Below are 22088 nucleotides of genomic sequence, written 5' to 3' on the forward strand. Positions count from 1 at the left end.
GAAAGAATGCTTACATTAAAATCAATCTCTTTATCTTTTACAGCATTTTTTTTTCACTCTTGGGTTGTTCACACATGTAAAGCTTTTTTTGTTTGTTTTTTTATTTTCAAAATGTATTTTATATAAATGCACCACAAGAACAGCATTCCCTCTCAGAAATAAAAGATATGCATGAGGAAAAAATATTACTGAGCAAAACTATTTATATATTTTACATACATGAGACAGTTTGACTAAAATGCAACAAATTTACGATGTAATTTTTTCAGACAATTTACCTTTAAAGAAAGGGAAGATGTGACAAAGTAATTTATGATCCACATCCCACCACTGGGAACTCCAAAACACAAACATTCTATGGTTTACAACTCTGCCAAACTCTACAGAAATGTAAAATGTATGAAGTTGGTGTCCAGATGCCAAAAATGTCTTGATATACACTTAAATATCAACACTAGATTGAAATTATCTGAAAATATCGCAATTTTAATTTTAACATCTGTGTTCCATGACATACATGTATGTGCATGTGATGAGATACTTTTTTTGTCTTCCAAAAAAAAAAAAAAAAAGAAAGAACATAATGTAACGTGAACTGTTGTTGCCCAGACTTAGCTGCATCAAACTCTGACATCTTCACCTGCCTTTAAATAATTTCTGCAGTGGAATTTAAAAATCAAAACAAATCTGAGATGAGAATTTAAATGGGAGATTAATATGAAATGTCACATTTGTTCATCTATGACATATATATATATATATATATATATATATATATATATATATATATATATATATATATATAATATATATATATATATATATATATATATATATATATATATATATGACATGATTTGTAGCCATGACAAATTACCCCACAATATTAGTCCTGGTTATAAAATGTTATATTGTCTGAATTGTTTAATTTTTAATTTTATTCATTTTTTTAATTCCCTCACATCAACAAGTCAAAATCTTACCAAGTCTGTTTGTCTAAATTCTATTAAAAGTAATATTTATATTCATAAAAGACACAATCACACAACAAGTAAAATTTTAGTAACATATAATGACTTGATTTTAAAAATCCATATTAAATATCTTCAATTTTCATTTCCTCCATTGGCAAATTGTTGTTGACACCATAACAAGGACTTTTTTTTTTACTTGTAACAAATAAAAACATTTGACAAAGGAACAATAGAAAACTCAAAAAATTTAAGGTGCACTGTCTAAAAAACAAAACTATTTTCCTGAAATTTTACTGAAGTGATTGTGCAATATATTAAGTGTAATTAGGTAATATGGCAAGAATTTAGACAAATATCATTGGTAAGATTTGAATTTTTGGTAGTGCTGTCATCAGATACAGAGGTAAACTTAAGTCACATTGATGTATAGGGCCTGTCTGACTATTAGGTCACTTTCTGGACATAAAGCATTCATAGCGTTGGCTTGATTTCATTTCCAGTTGACCAAATCTAGCTTGTTTTTCTTTACTGTCTTTAAAGCTACTACATTGATTTACAGATAGGAAATCAAACCTCACCAGTTTTGTTGTTTGGAAAATCAGGAGCTTGACAACAATATGTAACTCACAGCCAAGTCCAGAAATATTTAGAGACAAATTTTGCCATTTTTTCTTTGTACATTCCAAAACTGAGATGGAATAAACACTGTTTAACAAAATTACTATATTGACAATTCAAGAATTACAGCATTTGGATATTTCCCTCAATTTTTGCAGATCACATGTAATTGGACAAATTAACACAATTATAAATATAGATATTACATCTTTTTTCTTTTCCATGTCATCATAAGGCTGTGGCAGTGATGTAAGACAAATGTTGCATCGTGCACAGTTTCTCCAATTGCAGCATTGTCATAGGTGTTTTGGTGGCTTCCCTCACTTGTATTGTTGTTGTACAGTCACTTGTTTTTACATTTTGTTTGTTTTTTTCTTTGTTCAATTTTATATCTACTCCAGACAGGTTTACCATACCATACTATACTCTTTGTATTTCTGAATAATGGATTTCAGCAAAAGCAAAGACATTGTAAGCACCTAGGGTTTCCTTACAGTTTTTGCAAAACGTTTTACAATATTTTCAGAATGGAGATTTTAAAAAGTAATTGTAAAATGACAGAACAGAATGATGGAATGTACTGGTGGCTTTTGCCAATAATCATGGTTATTCTAGCAAGACTCATGCAAGATTTTTAATTCCAATAGTCATGGCAATGGATAACTCCCTGTAAATATTGCCATTTCAAAGTTTTATTTATCCAGTATTGCCATAACACCATCTCTTATAATGTTTAACAAACTGTCTCTTACTTCTTCCAAATACAATGTATCATGTATTTTAAAATATCATGTGGCACTTTCTGTGTATCATCTGGCTTGGAATTGCAAGAAAAGTGTTTCCATTGCAGGTTTTTGAAATAAGGCTTTTTTGGAATTGCATGAGAAACTACTTCTTGAAAATGTAAAAACATTTTTGAGATATTTCAGAGGGTCCCCCCTCCCACCAAATACATGTTTCCGTTAAGTGTATGTTCAGTTTGTTGCATGACATTACACAGTTTGGAGGGAAATCAGAACCTGCTAAGTGACTTGAAATGGCCTTATACCCCTCCTGTGCCTGGCTGGGGAAGTGATGATTCAGTCCTTGTATTTAGAATGATGTCAGTTTGTACAATTATGTATAAGCTGTGAAAATGGAGGGATTGTTTAATAAATGTCTGAAATGAACAAATATTTAATGCAATATATTTGTTAAACCCCTTGAGTTAAAGCTCAAAGTCTTCATGGCAAGCAGATTCTTATGATTTCATTTCAGCTCAGTTGTGGCGGTGCACAAAGATAAAACTACAACTGTCACTGACCCGATAATTATGGACATGGCTGAAGATTCACACCTACTGAGAAGCTCAGATTTAGACATGTTGCCATTTCATGAATAAAATCTTGGATTTTGGACTACATATGTGCCTTTGTATAATGATATGTAATGTCTTATGGCTGCTTTGATGTTTTTTTTTTTCCATTTCCATTTAGAAACATCAACTCTATATTGAATACGTCATATCCAGCCCATCTCTTGCAATGCAGCAGCATTTTTTTTTCATACACAAACTACTATTCCAGCCTATAGTGGTGAGTGGTCGATATTCAAAGGATAGTTTATTGGAGGGCCACTGGTGATACTCTGGTGATACTGGTAATTCCATTGGTATTCAATATTACAGTGCATCCAGCAAGTATTTGCGATTCTTCACTTGTCCACATTTGGTTATGTTACAACATACATAAGTATTCACACCCTTTGATTAATACTTTTTTAATGCACCTTTGGCAGCAATTACAGCTTCAAGACTTCTTGAAAATGATTCCACAAACTTCCTCTGCAGCACCTCTCAAGCTCTATCAGGTTGGATGGACAGTGTTGGTGCACAACTATTTTCAGATCTCTCCAGAGATGTTCAATAGGATTCAGGTCTGGGCTGTGGCTGGGCCACTCAAGGACATTCACAGAGTTGTCCTGAAGCCACTCCTTTGATATATCCCAGTCTGACATCAAGATTGCTCTGGAGCAGGTTTTCATCCAGGATGTCTATGGACATTGCTGCATTTATCTTTCCCTCAATCCTGACACCACCATGCTTCACTGTAGGGATGGTGCCATGGTTTCCTCCAAACGTGATGCCTGGCATTCACGCCAAAGAATTCAATATTTCTGTTTGCATTTACAGATGATGGAGACCACTGTGCTCATTGGGACATTAAAAGCAGCAGAAATGTTTCTGTACCCTTCTCCAGATTTGTGCCTCAAGACAATCCTGTCACAAAGTTTGACAGACAATTCCTTTGACTTCATGCTTGGTTTGTGCTCTGACATGCATTGTCAACTGTGGGACATTGACAGGTGTGTGTGTCTTTCCAAATCATATCGAATCAACTGAATTTACCCCAGGTGGACTCCAATTAAACTTTAGAAACATCTCAAAGATGATCAGTTGAAACAGGATGCACCCGAGCTTCATGACAAAGGCTGTGAATACTTATGTACAAGTGATTACTTAGAGGGTTTTTTTTTTTTTTAACTTTTAATAAATTTACAAAAATCTCAAAGCAACTTTTTGATATTGTGATTATGGAGTATTGTGTGTAGAATTTTGAGATAATAAATGCATTTTGTCCATTTTGGAATAAGGCTGTAACATAACGAAATGTGGAAAAGTGAAGTGCTGTGAATACTTACAGGATGCAGTGAAAATTTTTAAATGCATTTCCATAACACCCAAGACAAAACTGAATTAAACAGGAATGCAACTTGACCTGTTTACACGTGTACTCAAGAAAAGATGAAACACATGCAGTTATTCTCTAAAAATAAGCCTCGTAAATCACTGATTCTGAAAATTCTCTGCCTAACCTGCTATTTTTGAACAGCGGGGACTTTGAAAAGGTTTCTAAGGTATTGGCGCTGGCAGAATTCTGTCCATCTGAAGCCCGTGGGCAGATCTGTTAAAATGGAAATTGTCTGATCGCTGAGGGAGAGGGAGAGAAACAGGTTCAATCCAAACATCTGGTTGATCCCACGTATTCATCTCTAAAGCCTCTCATTGCATCAGCCTTGGCACTGCGGGCTTGTGGTTGGCAGGAGCGGGGCGTGAATCCATGACTGCCAGACACTGTCCATGTGGAAATGTGACATACAGATGACATGTAACACATTAAGACAGTTGTATAATAAAGGGTTCGAGATCTTTCTTCATATCGTAAGTCTGCACTGTGTGCACTACAGTCGATAGGTATGTGTGTGGCGGGATGGGGGTGGGGATGTGGGTCCTCACATGAAAAGCACAATTGCAGGTGAGGCTATGTTAAAAAGCATATTTCAATTTTGATCAGTTTATTCCAATTATAGTGTTGTCGAATAAAAAATTATGCTGTTGCATCCTGAACAATATTCAGAATGGATCCCCCTGATAATCAGCACTTATAGTCCTATAAAACCCCCAGAGGTGTCATGGATGACTTTGCAGCAAGATTAATCAGGTTTGCAAATGTTTTCTCAAATTGCAGGATAATTTTTTTTATGTAAGTACTTGTAGAATTTATGCAGGTATTTTTAAAAGATTTTTTTGTAGTTGTGTTTTCTGTATTTATGTTTTTTTTTGTTTTGTTTTTTTTAATTTGTAAGTGTAGTGGCATCTTTTGGCTAAGTAGGGGTGGTGGCCAAGTGGTTAATGCACTTGGTTCCAGTGCGGAAGGTTCCCGGTTCAAATCCCACCCCTACCACATTTCTCCATGTAATGTGGAGTTGCGTCAGGAAGGGCATCCGGTGTAAAATTTGTGCCAATTCAACATGCAGATCCACCCTGGATTTGCTGTGGTGACCCCGAGTACAAAACAAGGGAGCAGCTGAAGGGACTTACTAGTGGCATCTTTTGGCCACTGCATATCAGGTGTAAAACCTATGCCAAATCGCAATACGGCTTTGTAACAGATCCATGATAGCAATCTTGAGTAAAAAAATAAACAAAAATACAAACAAGCAAAAAAAAAAAAAAATCAACATTTCATGTAGGGAATAATCCGGTTGTGTCTGATGATTTGGGGACGTTCATGCTGGTTATATGGTTGCAAATTGAACTTTATCAGTGACTTGTTAGTTGAGCCGGTAAAACGTCCATTTGCGGTCGGTATGCGACTTTCTCTCACTGTCAGCTAACAGCTATTGCTGTGTGTGGCCAGTGTTCTGTCGATTTGTGCGTCTCGTCGTGTAAATTGACAGTTCCGTGTCTGGACAGTATTGCGCATGCACACGAGCAGTTGCGCGGAGGGCTGACCTGTCGACAGGAATGACATCCCATCAGAACAACGTTCTTGGCATGGAGTAATACATCCAAATGTGAAATGGTTGAATATTTTGCCACGTTACCCCAATATTATAAGGTCTGATATCTCACACGATTAACCAATCAGATTTGCGGAAAAAATGTAATTGGATTAGAATAAATATTTCATATAAAAACTGCTTTAATTGCTTTTTTAAAACATATCTTTCATTCTGTACTTATTAGTAAGTCCCTTTGGCTGCTCCCTTGTTTACACTCAGGGTTACCACAGCAGATTCAAGGTGGCTCTGTATGTTTCTTTGGCACAAGTTTTACATCGGATGTCTTTATTACATGGAGAAATGTGGCAGGGGTAGGGTTTGAACCGGGAACCTTCCACATTGTACTTATTGGAATGTCAATATTTCTGACCAGGATTGACCACAATCAGGACATGCTATGCTCTGCTAATAGAATGAAAATGGTTTTAACTCTGGGTTTCTTGTACTACATTTTTGGTTTTGGTAGTAGCACATACCGCTGCCCTGGTGGTGTAAAGGCAAACAGTCTCTCAGTTACCCCTGATGCCAGAGTGTAATAGCACAGAAAGAGAATCTGCCTCAGGCTAAAAAATAAATGCACTTTGCAACACAAACATCTCATTTTGTTTCTCACATCTTCAGTAAAATTTACTTGAAATAATATGTGCTGCTAATAATTATGTTATGACTTGTGAAGTAGCAGAAAATCCATCTTCCTCTCATTTAAGAGCCTCACTCTGATGAAGACAGAGCACAGAATGCCTAACGTGTGTGTGTGTGTGTGTGTGTGTGTGTGTGTGTGTGTGTGTGTGTGTGTGTGTGTGTGTGTGTGAGACAGGAATAATCACACAGTCAATTATGATCAAATTTTATCACTGACAGTTCTGACTATAAAGTAATGAACAAGTGCTTAATTCATCTTGGTTACAGATAGTCACAAAAGATTTCATCACCTAATCCACAGCGGGAGAAAACCACTAATGTGCTCTAGAATTCTGTAAAACATGGGCAAAACAAGTTTAGTGTTGCATCAGATTAAAAAAAAAAATAATAATAATAATAACAGCAATATTTCCAGATCTTTGCGTCAACAGATGTCCCCATATAGAGTTTGACAGCATATTAGTAAACCATTAAAATGAACAGAAGAAAAACATGAAACGAGTGCTGAAAAAATAGGAATACAGTTTTTTCTTGATTTAACCACAACAGTGTTTTTTTCCTTAAATAAATAATTTCTGTTTTGTAAAGACACTTTTTGAAACAGTTGACATACCCTAATTCCCAAACGTCTTTGAATAAACATCAGCAGCCACTGATTTGCCAAATGCGCAAGTCTTTTATTCCACATTTACTGTCCTCGAAGGGGTCATCAGTAATGTCCCTTCAAAAAATGTCCTAATGTAATTCCATCAGTTTTATCAAGTCTTATATTGGAAGTGTCAAGTAAGTGTCAGATTTGAGTTTCTTGCACATTGTCTTTCGAGCTGGCCCGGATTAACAAAGGTTCGTGCACTGAGCTGTGTATGGAGTTGATCGTGGCATGGTTGTATGCAGTCTTGTAGGTGTTATAGTGGTTGAGGTGCTCATGCTCCAAAGGAGGCAGAGTCAGGTGGCTCTCCATGCCCGGGCCTCCAGCTACACAGTCCTCATCCACATTTATGATTTCAATGGTGCGCGTCGGCGCGTGGTGGTTCTGCTGGTGATGCTGTTTGCGCATCTTGTAGAATATAATCAGCATGACAGCTGCCATGAGTGTGATTGCAACAAAGCAGCCAATAATGATCTTGGTTGTCTTCATGACCTCATCGAGTCCGTTCAGGGAGCCGTCTCCTCCCAGCTCAGTGACAGGGATTGTGTAAGTCTTCTCTGTGGCGCGGGTGGACAGTTGGGTCTGGGCTGTGGTGGCAGTTGTTGATGTGGGTGAAACAGATTCCCATATTCCGGCAGATGGGGTGGGGCCCACCTTATGCTGCACAGTTGTGAAGCCTTCATTATGTGGCATCTCGATAGTTTCTACTGTCACTGTGGTGAAGTAGCTGAAGCTGCTGTTCTCTGTAGAGGACACATTGAGTGTGGCAGACGCCGTGGTGTTACCTGCAGAATTACTGACCATACATGTATAGGTGCCTGTGTCTTGCATGGTGACGTTGGTAAAGTTCAGAGTGCCATCGTTCAGCACAGAGATTCTGACCTTGTATGCACCATGCGTCATGATTGAGCCATTTGGTGTAATCCAAGTTACTGACGTCAAGGAGCTGGCTCTGCATCTCAACTCTGCAGCGCTTCCCTCTGTAACATTTAGGTCTGCCGGAGGCTCCACAATAACTGGAGCATAACAGTGAAAGTAGTTCTGGTCCAGCTCACCAATGTATCTCCCCTTGTGGTGGGGTGGGGAACTGCAGCGGGCACAGCAGCTGGTGTTTGCTGGTACCATCTCCTTCAACCACCAGCTTAGCCACAGGATGTCGCAGTTACAATTCCATGGGTTGTGATGCAAGTGCACCCTCTCTAGGTGATGTAAGGGGGTGAAGAGATCATGGGGCAACAAAGTAAGGTTGTTATGGGCAAGGTTGAGCTCCACTAGTGACTGGAGGTCATCAAAGGAGTTCCTTTCTATGGTCTGGATCTGGGCATGCATCATCCATAGCTTCTGCAAGTGGATAAGCCCTTTAAATGAGCCAGGCCGAATGACAGAAAGCTGGTTCCCAGACATCTCCAGCTCATCCAGTTTTACCAAAGGAATAAGGTTTGGAATTTCCTTTAGATTGCACATTCCCAGATTTAAATAGCGCAGGTTGCTCAGGCCTTCAAAAGCCCCCTCAGATATGTAGGAGAGCCGTTTGAGCTCCCCAAGGTCCAACCTCCGTAATGACGGCACTCTGTTGAAAGCATATGAAGGAATGCTCTCTATGGGGTTATTCCTCAGCCAAAGCTCCTTTAGTTTAGACAGGTACTCAAAAGCCCCATTTGGGATGGTGGTGAGACGGTTATCAAAAAGCTCCAAAGTATTGAGACTGGCTAGTCCATTGAAGGCCCCCAGTTCAATTTTGCGGATGTGGTTTTTGCTCAGTTGCAGGATCTCTAGATGTCTAAGGTGCTTGAAGCTGTCCACCTTAATTACTTGGATGAGGTTCTCTTGCAGATTCAGATAGCGTGTGTTGGTGGAGATGCCATCGGGAACTTCTCGCAAGCCTCGGCGGGTACAGATAACCTTACTGAACTGGTTACTGCAGGAGCAGACTGAAGGACATGTCTGAGCACGTACCAGGCCCGCCACTACCAGCAGCTGGAGGGCCAGGAGCAGCACAAACAAAGGGTCGGATAAGGCCCGGTTCCACCTAGGACCTCGCATCATCTGCTGCTGCTGAGAGGAGGTCATCTTGTTTAACATTCATAATTCATTGACTGGTCTTCCACACTTTGGAAAGAGGATGTGGGCACACTGGAAAGAGATGACATGCAAAAGAAGATATATTAGATACAGTATGTCTCATGCTTTTCTAATCCATTCATTCATTCAAGCTATTATTTAAACTCAAAAAATCGTTGAGGCACATCGTTCATTTACAGGGTGTCCCAAAAAAGTATCACAAAAATAAAACCATAGAAAATCTATACACTTTTGGATACTGATATCCGTCATACGTCATCTTGAAGCATAACTCGGAATTTTATGTTTGGTGTTCATTTCTAATTTCACCTCAGTTTGTAAGAGTTTTGGCACTATAAGATGAGCTTAATATGTGCACCACAGTGGTTCAGGCATTCATTCAACCTGACTGCAAATTTCCAATATGTTTGAAACTTCTTTACTATCCTCCATATTATCTTTCTGTCTAGAGTTTTTCTAACTGCAAAATGACATTGACATTGTCATAGGGTTTGCACTATTGATTTGGTGTCAAGGTACAGCAGAATTCCACCAGTTTCCATTTTTGCTCGATTGTAGGTGGTGTCCTCATTGGATCAGTCTCAAACTACATCAGAAGAAATTTATCACATATATCTTGAGTTCTGAAATGAAATCAGAATTCAGATTAGCCATTGCAGAATTAGAGTCAAATGATTTTGTGGCACTTCTTTTAGGACACCGTGTACAATGATGTTGAGAGTACAGTTAAAGCAAAAAAAAAAAAAAAAAAGCAAGATGAAAATTAACAGTCATGTTGTGCTCAAAATTTTACATACCCTGGCAGAATTTTAGATTTTTTGCCCCCCCCCCCTTTGTCCAAGCCCGGCGCCAGAAAAAAAATATTAAGGGGGCGATGAGTTTATCACCGGGGGCGGGGTCGCCCCCCCCCCTCCAAAAAAAAAGTGCGCACCGGAGGGGACGTGCCTCTGAGCGTGCGTAATGAATTGGGTGCGCTCCTGGAAAGCTCATGTATTTAGGCTACACCGTTGTAAGAGACTTACTGAGTAAGAGTAAAGAGTGATGACAGTATTTTTTTAATTATTATTTGAACGTATAGACCCTCGGTCAAGTGATTTCCTGCATACTACAAAACCAAACCAACAACTGATCTGAGAAATGACACGAGACAGTAGATTAACCCCACATGCAGCCCTCCATCACAAGCACAAACACAACGCAATTGGCATGACAGTCACACAACGGGTCAAAGATAAACCTTTCATGTAGATATATTTACAACAATACATAACTTTTGTCTTTAACACCCTCCCCAAGTGAGTCATGCTGCATGATCTGCCTTCTGCTTGATGGACTTGACGAATCCCAGGAACTCCAGCTCTGACACTGCTTGAATAAATTGAGCATGCTTTAATTCGTCCACCTTGCCATAATCGCTGGACTCAGGATCCTTGCCCTCTGCCGCACTGACAAGCGCAACCCTCAACCTATCAAATTGCTTGAACACAGACACATGCCATATCAGTTTGTTTTAAAATTAATTATTTTAGTTAATTAATTTGGTTTGTTAAATACATGATATTATTGAATAACTACTATTTTGCTATATTTTCCAGTATTTCTTTTTCTTTCTATTTTATTTTTATTTTTTGATAACTCTCACATCTGAGGGGGCGGGGTTGATGATGTGAGGGGGTGTCGCCCCCAAAACGCTCCCTCGTGGCGCCGGTTCTACCTTTTTCAGAGAATATGAATGATAACACAAACTGTTTTTTCATTCATGGTTAGTGGTTGTGTGAAGCCATTTATTGTCAAACAACTGTGAAAGAAAAGGTAATTAACTGTATAAAACAGGAAAGGGATATTAAAACATATCCAACGGACTGAGAATGCCAATCTACATTGTTCAAACTGTAATTAAGAAGTGGAAAATTAGGGGTTCTGTTGGAACCAAACCACGGTCAGGTAGACCAGCAAAAATTTCAGCAACAACAGCCAGGAAAATTGTTCGGGATGCAAAGAAAAACCACAAATAACTTCAGCTGAAGTACTGGACTCTCTGAAAAAAAAAAAAAGTGGTGTGGCTGTTTCAAGACGCACAATAAGAAGGCACAAGAAAAATGGGCTGCATGGGTGAGTTGCCAGAAGACAGTCATTACTATGCAAATGCCACAAACCATCCTGCTTACAATACACCAAACAGCACAGAGAACAAAGTCATTTGCAGTGATGAGACCAAAATTAAACTTCTTGGTCACAACCATAAACATTACATTTGGAGAGGAGTCCACAAGGCCTATGATGAAAGGTGCAGTGATACACCCCTACTACTGTGAAGCTCAGAGGTGGATCGCTGATGTTTTTGGGATGTGTGAACAAGAAAGGCACAGGAAACCTGGTCAAAGTGATGACAAGATGAATGTGGCATGTTAAAAGAAAATACTGGAGGAAAATTTGCACTCAGCCTGGAAGCTGCACATGGGATGTACTTGGACATTCCAACATGACAACAGTCCAAAACACAAGGCCAAGTTGACCTGTCATTAGCTACAGCAGAATAAAGTGTATAGAGAATAAAGATCCAGAATAAAGGTTCTGGATTGGCCATCTCAGTCTTCTGACCTCAGTATCATTGAGCCACTTTGGGGAGATCTAAAATGTGCAGTTCATGCAAGACAGCCCAGGAATTTACAGGAACTGAAGGCTGTTTGTCAAGAGGAATGGGCAGCTTTACCATCAGAGAAAATAAAGACCCTCGTCCACAAATACAACAGAAAACTCCAAGCTGTCACTGATGTTAAAGGAGGCAATACACAGTACTAGGAACTGGGGTATGTAAACTTTTTATCAGGGTCATATGGGGATTTTCTGTTGTCATTATGATTTTTAAAAAGTAAGCACAGTTGCTTGACAATAAATGGTTTCACACAACCACTAAACATGAGTGAATTTTGTGTGTGTGTGTGTGTGTGTGTGTGTGTGTGTGTGTGTGTGTGTGTGTGTGAGAGAGAGAGAGAGAGAGAGAGTTATTTATATTCTCTGAAAAATGGCCAAAAAAAAAAAAAAATCCCAGAGTATGTAAACATTTGAGCACAACTGTATACATCAAATACATTTCTGTCCTGTGCACCAGCATGGACTCCCCAAATTTCCTGTATATTTGTACTGTCAGTTGTGTTGGTAGCATGGCGCAAGCAGAGGGTCACCCCTTTGAAACTGGTCTGCTTGAGGTTTCTTCCTCAAATCATCACAGGGAGTTTTGCCTTACCACCATCACCTGTGTGCTTGCTCTAGGGGTTGGTAAGGTTAGACCTTACTTGTGTGAAGCACCTTGAGGCAACTGTGATTTGGCGCTATATAAATTAAATAAATTAAATTAAATTCAGAAGTGTATATTTTACATGCATAAGTACATACGTAGAACTACAAGAGAATAAGGCAACAACAAAAGTTTTGAAAGAAAAAACAAAAACTATGGAACCATAGTTTTAAAATGACATATAGACACAAATGCATTAAGGTTTCGTGTTGGTTGTTAAGGTGTTACAACTATTTGCAGCACAGATAATATGTCATTTCAAAGTACTACAGTTGAAATTCAGATGGTTTTTGTTGTTTTTTGTGTTAAATGTGCTTAAAGAGCTGATAACATTGACGGAGCGTCATTCTTTTTTTTTTTTTTGGGTGCACTCTTTTTGCTCTCATCCACAATGATTTCAAAGAAAACTACAATGAACCCACCAACTTTTGACATGTGAGGGAGGAAACAAATGAAGAAAAGTAGCTATAATTACTGTGTGATTTATTCTTGAGACAGGAATAATTAAACCTCACACCCACCAGTTCTTCAGTAAGATATCTGGAAACATCTGATTGTGACTCGCGGTTCTTCAAGGCACATAAGTGAATATCGAATGAGCCAGTCAAAATGATATCAGCATCTAAATGGCTTTATGCATTATGTGACAAACAAACAAATAAATGTTTTATTTAAATAAATATGGTATTATTTGATTAAAGCATGTAGTGTAAGCAAGATCATCCCATGGTATGACAAAAGGACTGAATTTTAAAATAAATTTATATTAATGTGTTTTTATTAATTTGTAGTAAAGAGTAATCAATAATGTTCATGTTTTTATTGTGTCTCTGAATTCCTTGACCATGCTTTTTATACACTATAAATGCAGAAAATCAAGACAACAAAATGTGCACCTTTGAAGGTAAAGAAAAGATTTTTTTTAAATCCTCACCTAAAAGCAAATAATAATAATAATAAAAAAATCATGTTGCAGTTACTTTAGTGTTTCAAATATTACAGTTTTCTGTCTGCAAATCAACATTGCAAATAATTTATTTCAATATTACTGCTGGGATGATAAGGAAAGTCTTTATACCATATCAAATTATATATCAATGAATACATATATAAATAAATAAATGATGTCTTTTTGTGTCAATCACAAATGATCGATCAATGTTTGATGCTGAGGGACGTACTTCAGGGAAATGAAAACAAAGTACATGCTTTATAACAAGAAAGTCTGTGGTTCAAAGCCAGATTGTCAGAGTAGAAGTTGGGGTTAGGGTTAAAAATTAATCTCAGTAAGACACAAAAATGAAGTGATCAAAACAGACCATGAAATGACCTGTTTTTTTTTTGTTTTGTTTTTTTCATTCTTTTTTCAGTGTGGTCCACAATTTTCTGAAATATGTGCTGCTCAGCACAAATCCACCAATCAATGATTTGCGACTGTGACAAACCTCCGAATGATGAACTAGAACGTTTAAAGTTAGACCACAAACCTAGGCAGAAAATCTAAATGAAAAGCCAAGGCTTCTGGAGCATAATTTTGGATGTCCACAAATCAAACTCCTCCTTAGAAGCCATGATGAAAAGATTCTTCATACCACGTGCAACTATATAGTCTATTATACCAAACTATCAGAAGACTGAGACCATACAGGTCCAAATTAACAGCCAGAAATCAACAAACTTGTAAATTTCTAAATTTAACTCAAAAGTACAACAAAACCTCAGGATCATATCGTTGAATGGAAAAGTCACACTGTCCACCTTCAAAGGACACTCCATCCCCAAGAAGACCAATGAAGAAGCCAAATGTGCATCCAAAATAAAATAAGATAAATGCTTGATGATACACTGTATCTTTTGTAAAGCATTTTAAGTCAACAAACTAGGTATTGAATATAATTTGATTCCACATTAAAGCCCATATTTTCAGCAAATTGCGGTAATAGACCCCAGTTTTTGTTGAGGATTAGAGTGAGGACTATAACATGCATCTTTGGGAAGTATCAGCTTCATCCCTGGTGTCACATTGAACAACTACATCAAACAAATGGAACGCCCACATGACACCAGACTGTAACAGGCATCACCTGGGCATGATTCAGACAGAAGCTGCAGTTTCTGTTGTGTGGGCCACTGAAGAGGAGGTACTGTTGGCCCACCACCACCAGAGGGCGCCCTGTCTGGAGTGTGGGCTCCAGGCACCAGAGGGCGCTGCCGCCTCACAGGAGCAGCCGGGGTGACAGCTGTCACTTATCGCCTACGACAGCTGTTACCAATCATCTGATCAGCAGTGGTATATCAGCAAGACGACATCTCCACCTCTTTGCCGAGATATCGCTCTACCTAGGAGGTACAGTACTCAGCCGACTGTGTTGTCTTTTTGACATTAACACTTTGTTACTTTTGTGCGTTAAATAGCAGACATTCTTCCGACGAGAGGTGGAGGTGGTTTTCCCGCCATACGGGTTGCTGGGTGCAAACGCACCCACATTTAACTGTTTTTGTTCCTCGCCAGCAGTACCAGATCCGACACGCGGAGGCAGTGGCCACCTGGGAGTTCGGGACTTGGCGGCTCCAGTATTCCCGGGGTTCGGTGGCGGAGGAAATCGTGTGGTTCCGGTTCTGCTTTGGACAGATGTCTCTTATCTTCGAGCCTGCCCACGTGACACATTTTGTGAATTGACTTCTTTGTCTATTGTTGTAATCTGTTGTGTTTGTTGTGCTTATTCACAACAGTAAAGTGTTGTTATTTGACTTCCTCCATTGTCCGTTCATTTGCGCCCCCTGTTGTGGGTCCGTGTTCCTACACTTTCCCAACAGGATATCTCGGCCAGCGTCATGGACTCCGAGGGGCGTCACCCGGCTGTTGAACGACCAATGGGAGAGCAGGGAGCGCAGGCGTCTGCAGGAGACGTGATTGGTGAGCTGCAGCACATTCTCACCGCCTTTAAGGCTCGGTTGGATCAAATGACTGACCACCGGAACCTGGAGTATATCAGGACCGCCAAGCAGCTGAACCCCAGGCAAGCCCGCTGGTCACTGTTCTTTGGCCGTTTTGACTTCTGGATCACCTACCGCCCCGGGACCAAAAACCAGAGATCGGATGCCTTGTCCCGGGTGCATGAAGACGAAGTCAAAATGGAGTTGTCGGATCCACCGGAACCTATCATCCCGGAGTCCGCTATCGTGGCCACCCTCACCTGGGACGTAGAGAAAACCGTCCGGGAGGCCCTGGCACGGAGCCCGGATCCCGGAACTGGGCCGAAGAACAAACTTTACGTCCCACCAGAGGCCAGGGCTGCAGTCCTGGACTTCTGTCATCCAGGGGTGCGTAGGACCGTGGCAGTTGTCCGGCAGCGCTTCTGGTGGGCGTCCCTGGAGGCCGACGTCCGGGATTATATCCAGGCCTGCACCACCTGCGCCAGGGGCAAGGCTGACCACAACAGTAAAGTGTTGTTATTTGACTTCCTCCATTGTCCGTTCATTTGCGCCCCCTGTTGTGGGTCCGTGTTCCTACACTTTCCCAACAGTTTCCTCCTCATTAACTGAAAGACACACTGGAATAAAATCTCAGAGATCCACATAGATTGTCTAGCAGCCCTGACCTGAATTCTTTTGGACATGTAATGAGACTGGAGAACATTCAGAGAATCCTTATGACACTGATGAGAAAATGCCAACTGCAGAAAATGCTGCATGGATGTGAAGTGACAGTGATGAGTCTTAATCTATGGAGCTGTACCTACTTAGCTGAAAATACCTACAGTAAATCACACAATTAGTCATGAAGTGTTCCCTGAATGTCAAAGAAACACTGCAGGAGTTTGAATCTTAAGAGATAAAAGCTTTAACATGACAGCTGGTTTGTGACAGGATGAATCACCTCTATGAATGCATTTTTGAGACTGCAGTATTTTCTGTCTGCACATAACTTTATCTGCAACAACAAAATTCTTCACTTAACAATGAGCAGGCTAAGAATTTAATGACCGAATAATTGCATGATTTCTGACTCCATTAATTTTCAATTATAAAATTTCATTTCCAAGCAGCCAAAGCCTCTGGCTATAAAGACAACTTGTTTCCAAGTATGTGGTCAGGCAGACATGACCGAGTTCTCAAACCAGTGTAGTGAATGTGGTCACAGACATATCTTTACAGAATCAAAAGTTGCCTTAATATTCCACTTTCAACAAAGAACTAAATCTCCAGACATTTCTAATGCTGAAATGTAATAAGCTGAAGGACTGTATTATCGCTTGACTCGGCATCAGGCACCGAAAGCCCCCAACATCTTACAGAGTGGCCAGTCTTCGAAACATTTTCTGGCCAAATTTACAATGCCTCTGGAAAGCCTCCAAAAACAGTCCATATGGATCAAAGATACTTGTTGAAACATTCTGGGCAACTCCAGTTCAACCTGGATTTATTAGACAGTTTAATGAAACCTGTCCATATTCAGAGGCAGTCCAGACACAAACAAGATTTTCCCTACAGATAACAGCTCAATAAACCTAAAATCTCAACCAGCCAGGCACAAAAGACCAAAGGTCATAAAAACGGCCAACATTGGGATGGAACACAGCGCCCCCCGTTGAGAAGAACAGGAACCCTTCAATTCATGAATATACTTTCTTTAAACAAAAGAGAGAAATTCTCATTTCTGTTTCTGTTAAAGGCCCTTTCACTCATAACACGGATGAGGCGGAATGGCACATGAAGGAGGATTCGAATGTCACTCGTTAAAAAATTGGAGCTGCACTCGAACGCCTCGTACAGCAGTCGCCACATCCATTCAGGCATAGCACATGCACACTACATTTATGTGCCACTCACGAAAGTAGAGAGCAGGCAGACCACTTTCGAGCTGGCTGCGCAAATGGCCTCACATTTTCTAAGTGCACCACAAGTGTGCCGATACCGAGCAACAAAAACGCCCCCCCAAAACAAATGGCATGCGAGTGTGTGGGTCCCCCCCAGCAACACAGATGGCATCTGAGTGTGTCGCCGCCCCACACCACGACCCTATAGTTGAGGTGCGACTGAGGTTTCTGCTTCTTTCGTGCAACTTCATGTTGTGTGAAGGGGCCCTAAGCAAAATCAAAATTTATATTCCAATTTAATCTGTTACACATTTCTTTCATGTGACATTATAAGTATTCCTTTTATAATTCTTGGTACATGTTTAAATATATGTTGTGTGGGCCGCCAGAAGAGGAGGTACTGCTGGCCCACCACCAGAAGGCACCCTGCCTGAAGTGCGGGCTTCAGGCACGAGAGGGCGCTGCTGCCTCAGGAACAAGCCGTGGTGACAGCTGTCACCCATCATCTGTGACGGCTGTCACTAATCTATACATCTGGTATAAAAGCAGGAAGACACCTCCACCAAACTGCCGAGATATCATCTTCATCTGGAGGTACTACTCTCAGCCTTTTTTTTTGTGAGATTTATAAATCTGTGATTGTGAGTGTTTGCAGGAGAACCGGTCGTTTTTGTGGAGGCTGTGCATGACGGCGCTCCTTTTCCTCTGAGACCACTGCAACGTGTTGAGTGAGAGGTGGAGGTGGCATTCCCACCATTGTTACTGGGTGTTCACACACCCACCCTTTGACTGTCTTTTGCTTTCTGCCAGCAGTACCAGATCCGACACGCCGGAGAGGTGGCCACCTGGGGACTCCGGGACTTGGCGGCTCCAGTATTCCTTGGGTTCAGGTGGCGGTGGAAATTGTGTGGTTCCGGTTCGTTTCCTGACGGGCGTCTCCTATCGTCGAGCCTGCCCACACGACACCTTTATTAATTGACTGTTGCACATTCTGATTCTGCTGTGTTTGGTTGTGACATTCACACCAGTAAAGTGTTATAATTTGACTTCTTCCATTGTCCGTTCATTTACGCCCCCTGTTGTGGGTCCGTGTCACTACACTTTCCCAACAGGATATCTCGGCCAGCGTCATGGACTCCGAGGGGCGTCACCAGGCTGTTGAACAACCAATGGGAGAGCAGGAAGCGCAGGCATCTGCAGGAGGCGTGATTGGTGAGCTACAGCATATTCTCACCGCCTTTACGGCTCGAATGGATCAAATAGCTGAGCAAAACATCCTCCTGAACCGCAGATGGAGGCTCTGTCCGCGCAAGTGGCGGTGAGCGCTCAGGGTGCTGCTGCAGCTCCTCCTCCTGTCGATCCTGTGCTAGATATTAATGTTCCAGTGGTGGTCCAACAACCCGTCCCACCATCCCCTGAAGCATACATAAGCCCTCCTGAGCCATACGGAGGTTGTGTGGAGACGTGCGCGGACTTTCTTATGCAGTGTTCGCTCGTCTTCGCACAACGTCCCGTCATGTACGCGTCAGACGCAAGCAAAATAGCTTATGTGATCACTCTGCTTGGTGGAGAGGCACGCGCTTGGGCTACGGCGCTTTGGGAGCAAAATTCACGGCTCCTTCACACATACACTGGGTTTGTGAGGGAGTTCAGAACTGTGTTTGATCACCCTAACAGGGGAGAGACCGCTTCATCCGTGCTGCTGTCGATGAGACAGGGACGCTGGAGCGCAGCCGCTTATGCAGTCGACTTCCGCATTGCGGCTGCGAGGTCCGGCTGGAATAACGCTGCGCTCCGCGCCGCCTTTGTAAACGGACTGTCGTCAGTCCTAAAGGAGCACCTAGTGGCCAAGGATGAACCACGGGAATTAGATGGGCTTATTGATCTCGTTATACGGTTAGACAATCGGTTGGAGGAACGCCGTCGGGAACGAGATGAAGGACGTGGCCGGGCACGCGCCGTCCCTCTTCCTTCCGGGTCCGAGAAAGGTCCGCCCTTCCCACGCTCTCTGGCATCTACGTCCCGTGGGGCGACAGCTCCCCCTGCTGACGAAGCTATGGACACGAGCAGGGCCACATTTAGACCACCTAATAGACAGAGGAGGTTTCCACGCAGGGCGTGTTTTGTTTGTGGCTCAATGGAGCATCAATTGAGCGATTGCCCCGAACGGTTAAACACCAACGCCCGCCCCTAGAGACTGGGCTTAGGGTGGGCCAAAAAATTCACGTGGGACACACACATATTGCCGCACGACTTCCAGTTACAATCCTTAGTGGGGATTTAACCCTTCAGGCCCCAGCACTGGTAGACACAGGGTCAGAAGGGAATCTGTTAGACAGCAGATGGGCCAGGGAGGTAGGGCTCCCTCTGGTGGCGCTACCTACACCATTGCAGGTGCAAGCACTAGATGGCACCCTACTCCCTTTACTCACACACAAGACACCACCAGTAACTCTGGTAGTGTCAGGGAATCATAGATAGGAGATTGAGTTTTTTGTGACTCCTTCTACCTCCCGTGTGATTCTGGGGTTCCCCTGGATGTTGAAACACAATCCCCGGATTGATTGGCCGTCCGGGGTGGTGGTACAGTGGAGCGAAACCTGCCATCGGAGGTGTTTGGGATCCTCGGTTCCTCCCGGTTCACAGGCTAAGGAGCAGGTCCAAGTACCCCCCAATCTGTCGGTGGTGCCGGTTGAGTACCGCGATCTTGCTGACGTTTTTAGCAAGGATCGGGCACTCACTCTTCCCCCGCACCGTCCATATGATTGTGCCATCGATTTGTTGCCAGGCGTGGAGTTCCCGTCCAGCAGGCTGTACAACCTCTCCCGACCTGAGCGCGAATCGATGGAGACCTACATCCGGGACTCCTTAGCTGCCGGGCTGATCCGTAACTCCACCTCTCCGATGGGAGCGGGTTTCTTTTTTGTGGGAAAAAAATATGGCGGTCTTCGTCCATGCATTGATTATCGGGGGCTGAATGAGTTCACGGTTCGCAACCGATACCCGTTGCCTTTGTTGGATTCAGTGTTCACCCCCCTGCATGGAGCCAAAATCTTCACAAAGTTGGATCTTAGGAACGCATACCACCTAGTTCGGATCCGGAAGGGAGACGAATGGAAGACGGCATTTAACACCCCGTTAGGTCATTTTGAGTACCTGGTCATGCCGTTCGGCCTCACTAACGCCCCCCGCGACGTTCCAAGCTTTGGTTAATGACGTCTTGCGGGACTTCCTGCACCGATTCGTCTTCGTATATCTGGATGATATACTCATCTTTTCTCCGGACCCTGAGACCCATGTACGGCATGTACGTCAGGTCCTGCAGCGGTTGTTGGAGAACCGGTTGTTTGTGAAGGGCGAGAAGTGTGAGTTTCACCGCACTTCTTTGTCCTTCCTGGGGTTTATCATCTCCTCCAACTCCGTCGCCCCGGATCCGGCCAAGGTCGCAGCGGTGAGAGACTGGCCCCAACCTACAAGCCGTAGGAAGCTGCAACAATTCCTCGGCTTCGCAAATTTCTACAGGAGGTTCATTAAGGGGTTTAGTCAGGTTGTTAGCCCCCTGACGGCCCTGACCTCACCAAAAGTTCCCTTCACCTGGTCGGATCGGTGCGAAGCCACGTTTAGGGAGTTGAAACGCCGGTTCTCGACTGCACCGGTCTTGGTGCAGCCCGATCCTGGTCGCCCGTTTGTGGTTGAAGTGGATGCCTCTGACTCAGGGATAGGAGCCGTGCTATCCCAGAGCGGAGAAACTGATAAGGTTCTTCACCCATGTGCCTATTTTTCCCGCAGGTTGACCCCAGCAGAGCAGAACTATGACGTGGGCAATCGAGAGCTCCTTGCGGTGAAAGAGGCCCTTGAGGAGTGGAGACACCTGCTGGAGGGAGCGTCGGTGCCTTTCACGGTTTTCACTGACCACCGGAACCTGGAGTATATCAGGACCGCCAAGCGACTGAACCCCAGGCAAGCCCGCTGGTCACTGTTTTTCGGCCGTTTCGACTGCCGGATCACCTACCGCCCCAGGACCAAAAACCAAAGATCGGATGCCCTGTCCTGGGTGGATGAACAGGAAGTCAAGACCGAGCTGTCGGATCCACCGGAACCCATTCTCCCGGAGTCCACTATCGTGGCTGCTCTGACCTGGGACGTGGAGAAGACCGTCCGGGAGGCCCTGGCACGGAGCCCGGGTCGCGGAACAGGACCGAAGAACAGACTATACGTCCCACCAGAGGCCAGGGCTGCCGTCCTGGACTTCTGTCACGGGTCCAAACTCTCCTGCCACCCAGGGGTGCGTAGGACCGTGGCAGTAGTCCGGCAGCGCTTCTGGTGGGCGTCCCTGGAGACTGATGTCTGGGCTTACATCCAGGCCTGCACCACCTGCGCCAGGGGCAAGGCTGACCACCAGAAGGCACAGGGACTTCTACAGCCACTTCCTGTGCCTCACCGCCCCTGGTCCCACATCGGTCTGGATTTTGTCACGGGCCTCCCGCCGTCCCGGGGACACACCACCATACTCATGATAGTGGACCGTTTCTCCAAGGCGGCCCACTTCGTGGCCCTCCCGAAGCTCCTGTCGGCCCAGGAGACGGCGGATCTCCTCGTCCACCATGTTGTCCGGCTGCATGGGATACCAACAGACATCGTTTCGGATCGCGGTCCCCAGTTCTCCTCACAGGTGTGGAGAG

The 22088-nt window shown here is 42.9% G+C and overlaps 1 protein-coding gene across 1 annotated transcript in view; it reads right to left on the bottom strand.

Annotated features, from left to right (window-relative positions):
* Positions 1 to 6750: 6750 nt before the first annotated feature.
* lrrc4ca (leucine rich repeat containing 4C, genome duplicate a) overlaps positions 6751 to 22088 on the bottom strand; it is a 277137-nt gene continuing 261799 nt past the window's right edge. The window contains exon 3 of the mRNA XM_034176837.1: positions 6751 to 9339. Within this exon, the coding sequence (XP_034032728.1) occupies positions 7348 to 9288 (1941 nt within the window). The 5' untranslated portion in view covers positions 9289 to 9339 and the 3' untranslated portion in view covers positions 6751 to 7347. The remainder of the gene's footprint in view (positions 9340 to 22088) is intronic.

Source organism: Thalassophryne amazonica, chromosome 8 (genome assembly GCF_902500255.1).
Source record: "Thalassophryne amazonica chromosome 8, fThaAma1.1, whole genome shotgun sequence".
NCBI classification, from domain to species: Eukaryota; Metazoa; Chordata; class Actinopteri; order Batrachoidiformes; family Batrachoididae; genus Thalassophryne; species Thalassophryne amazonica.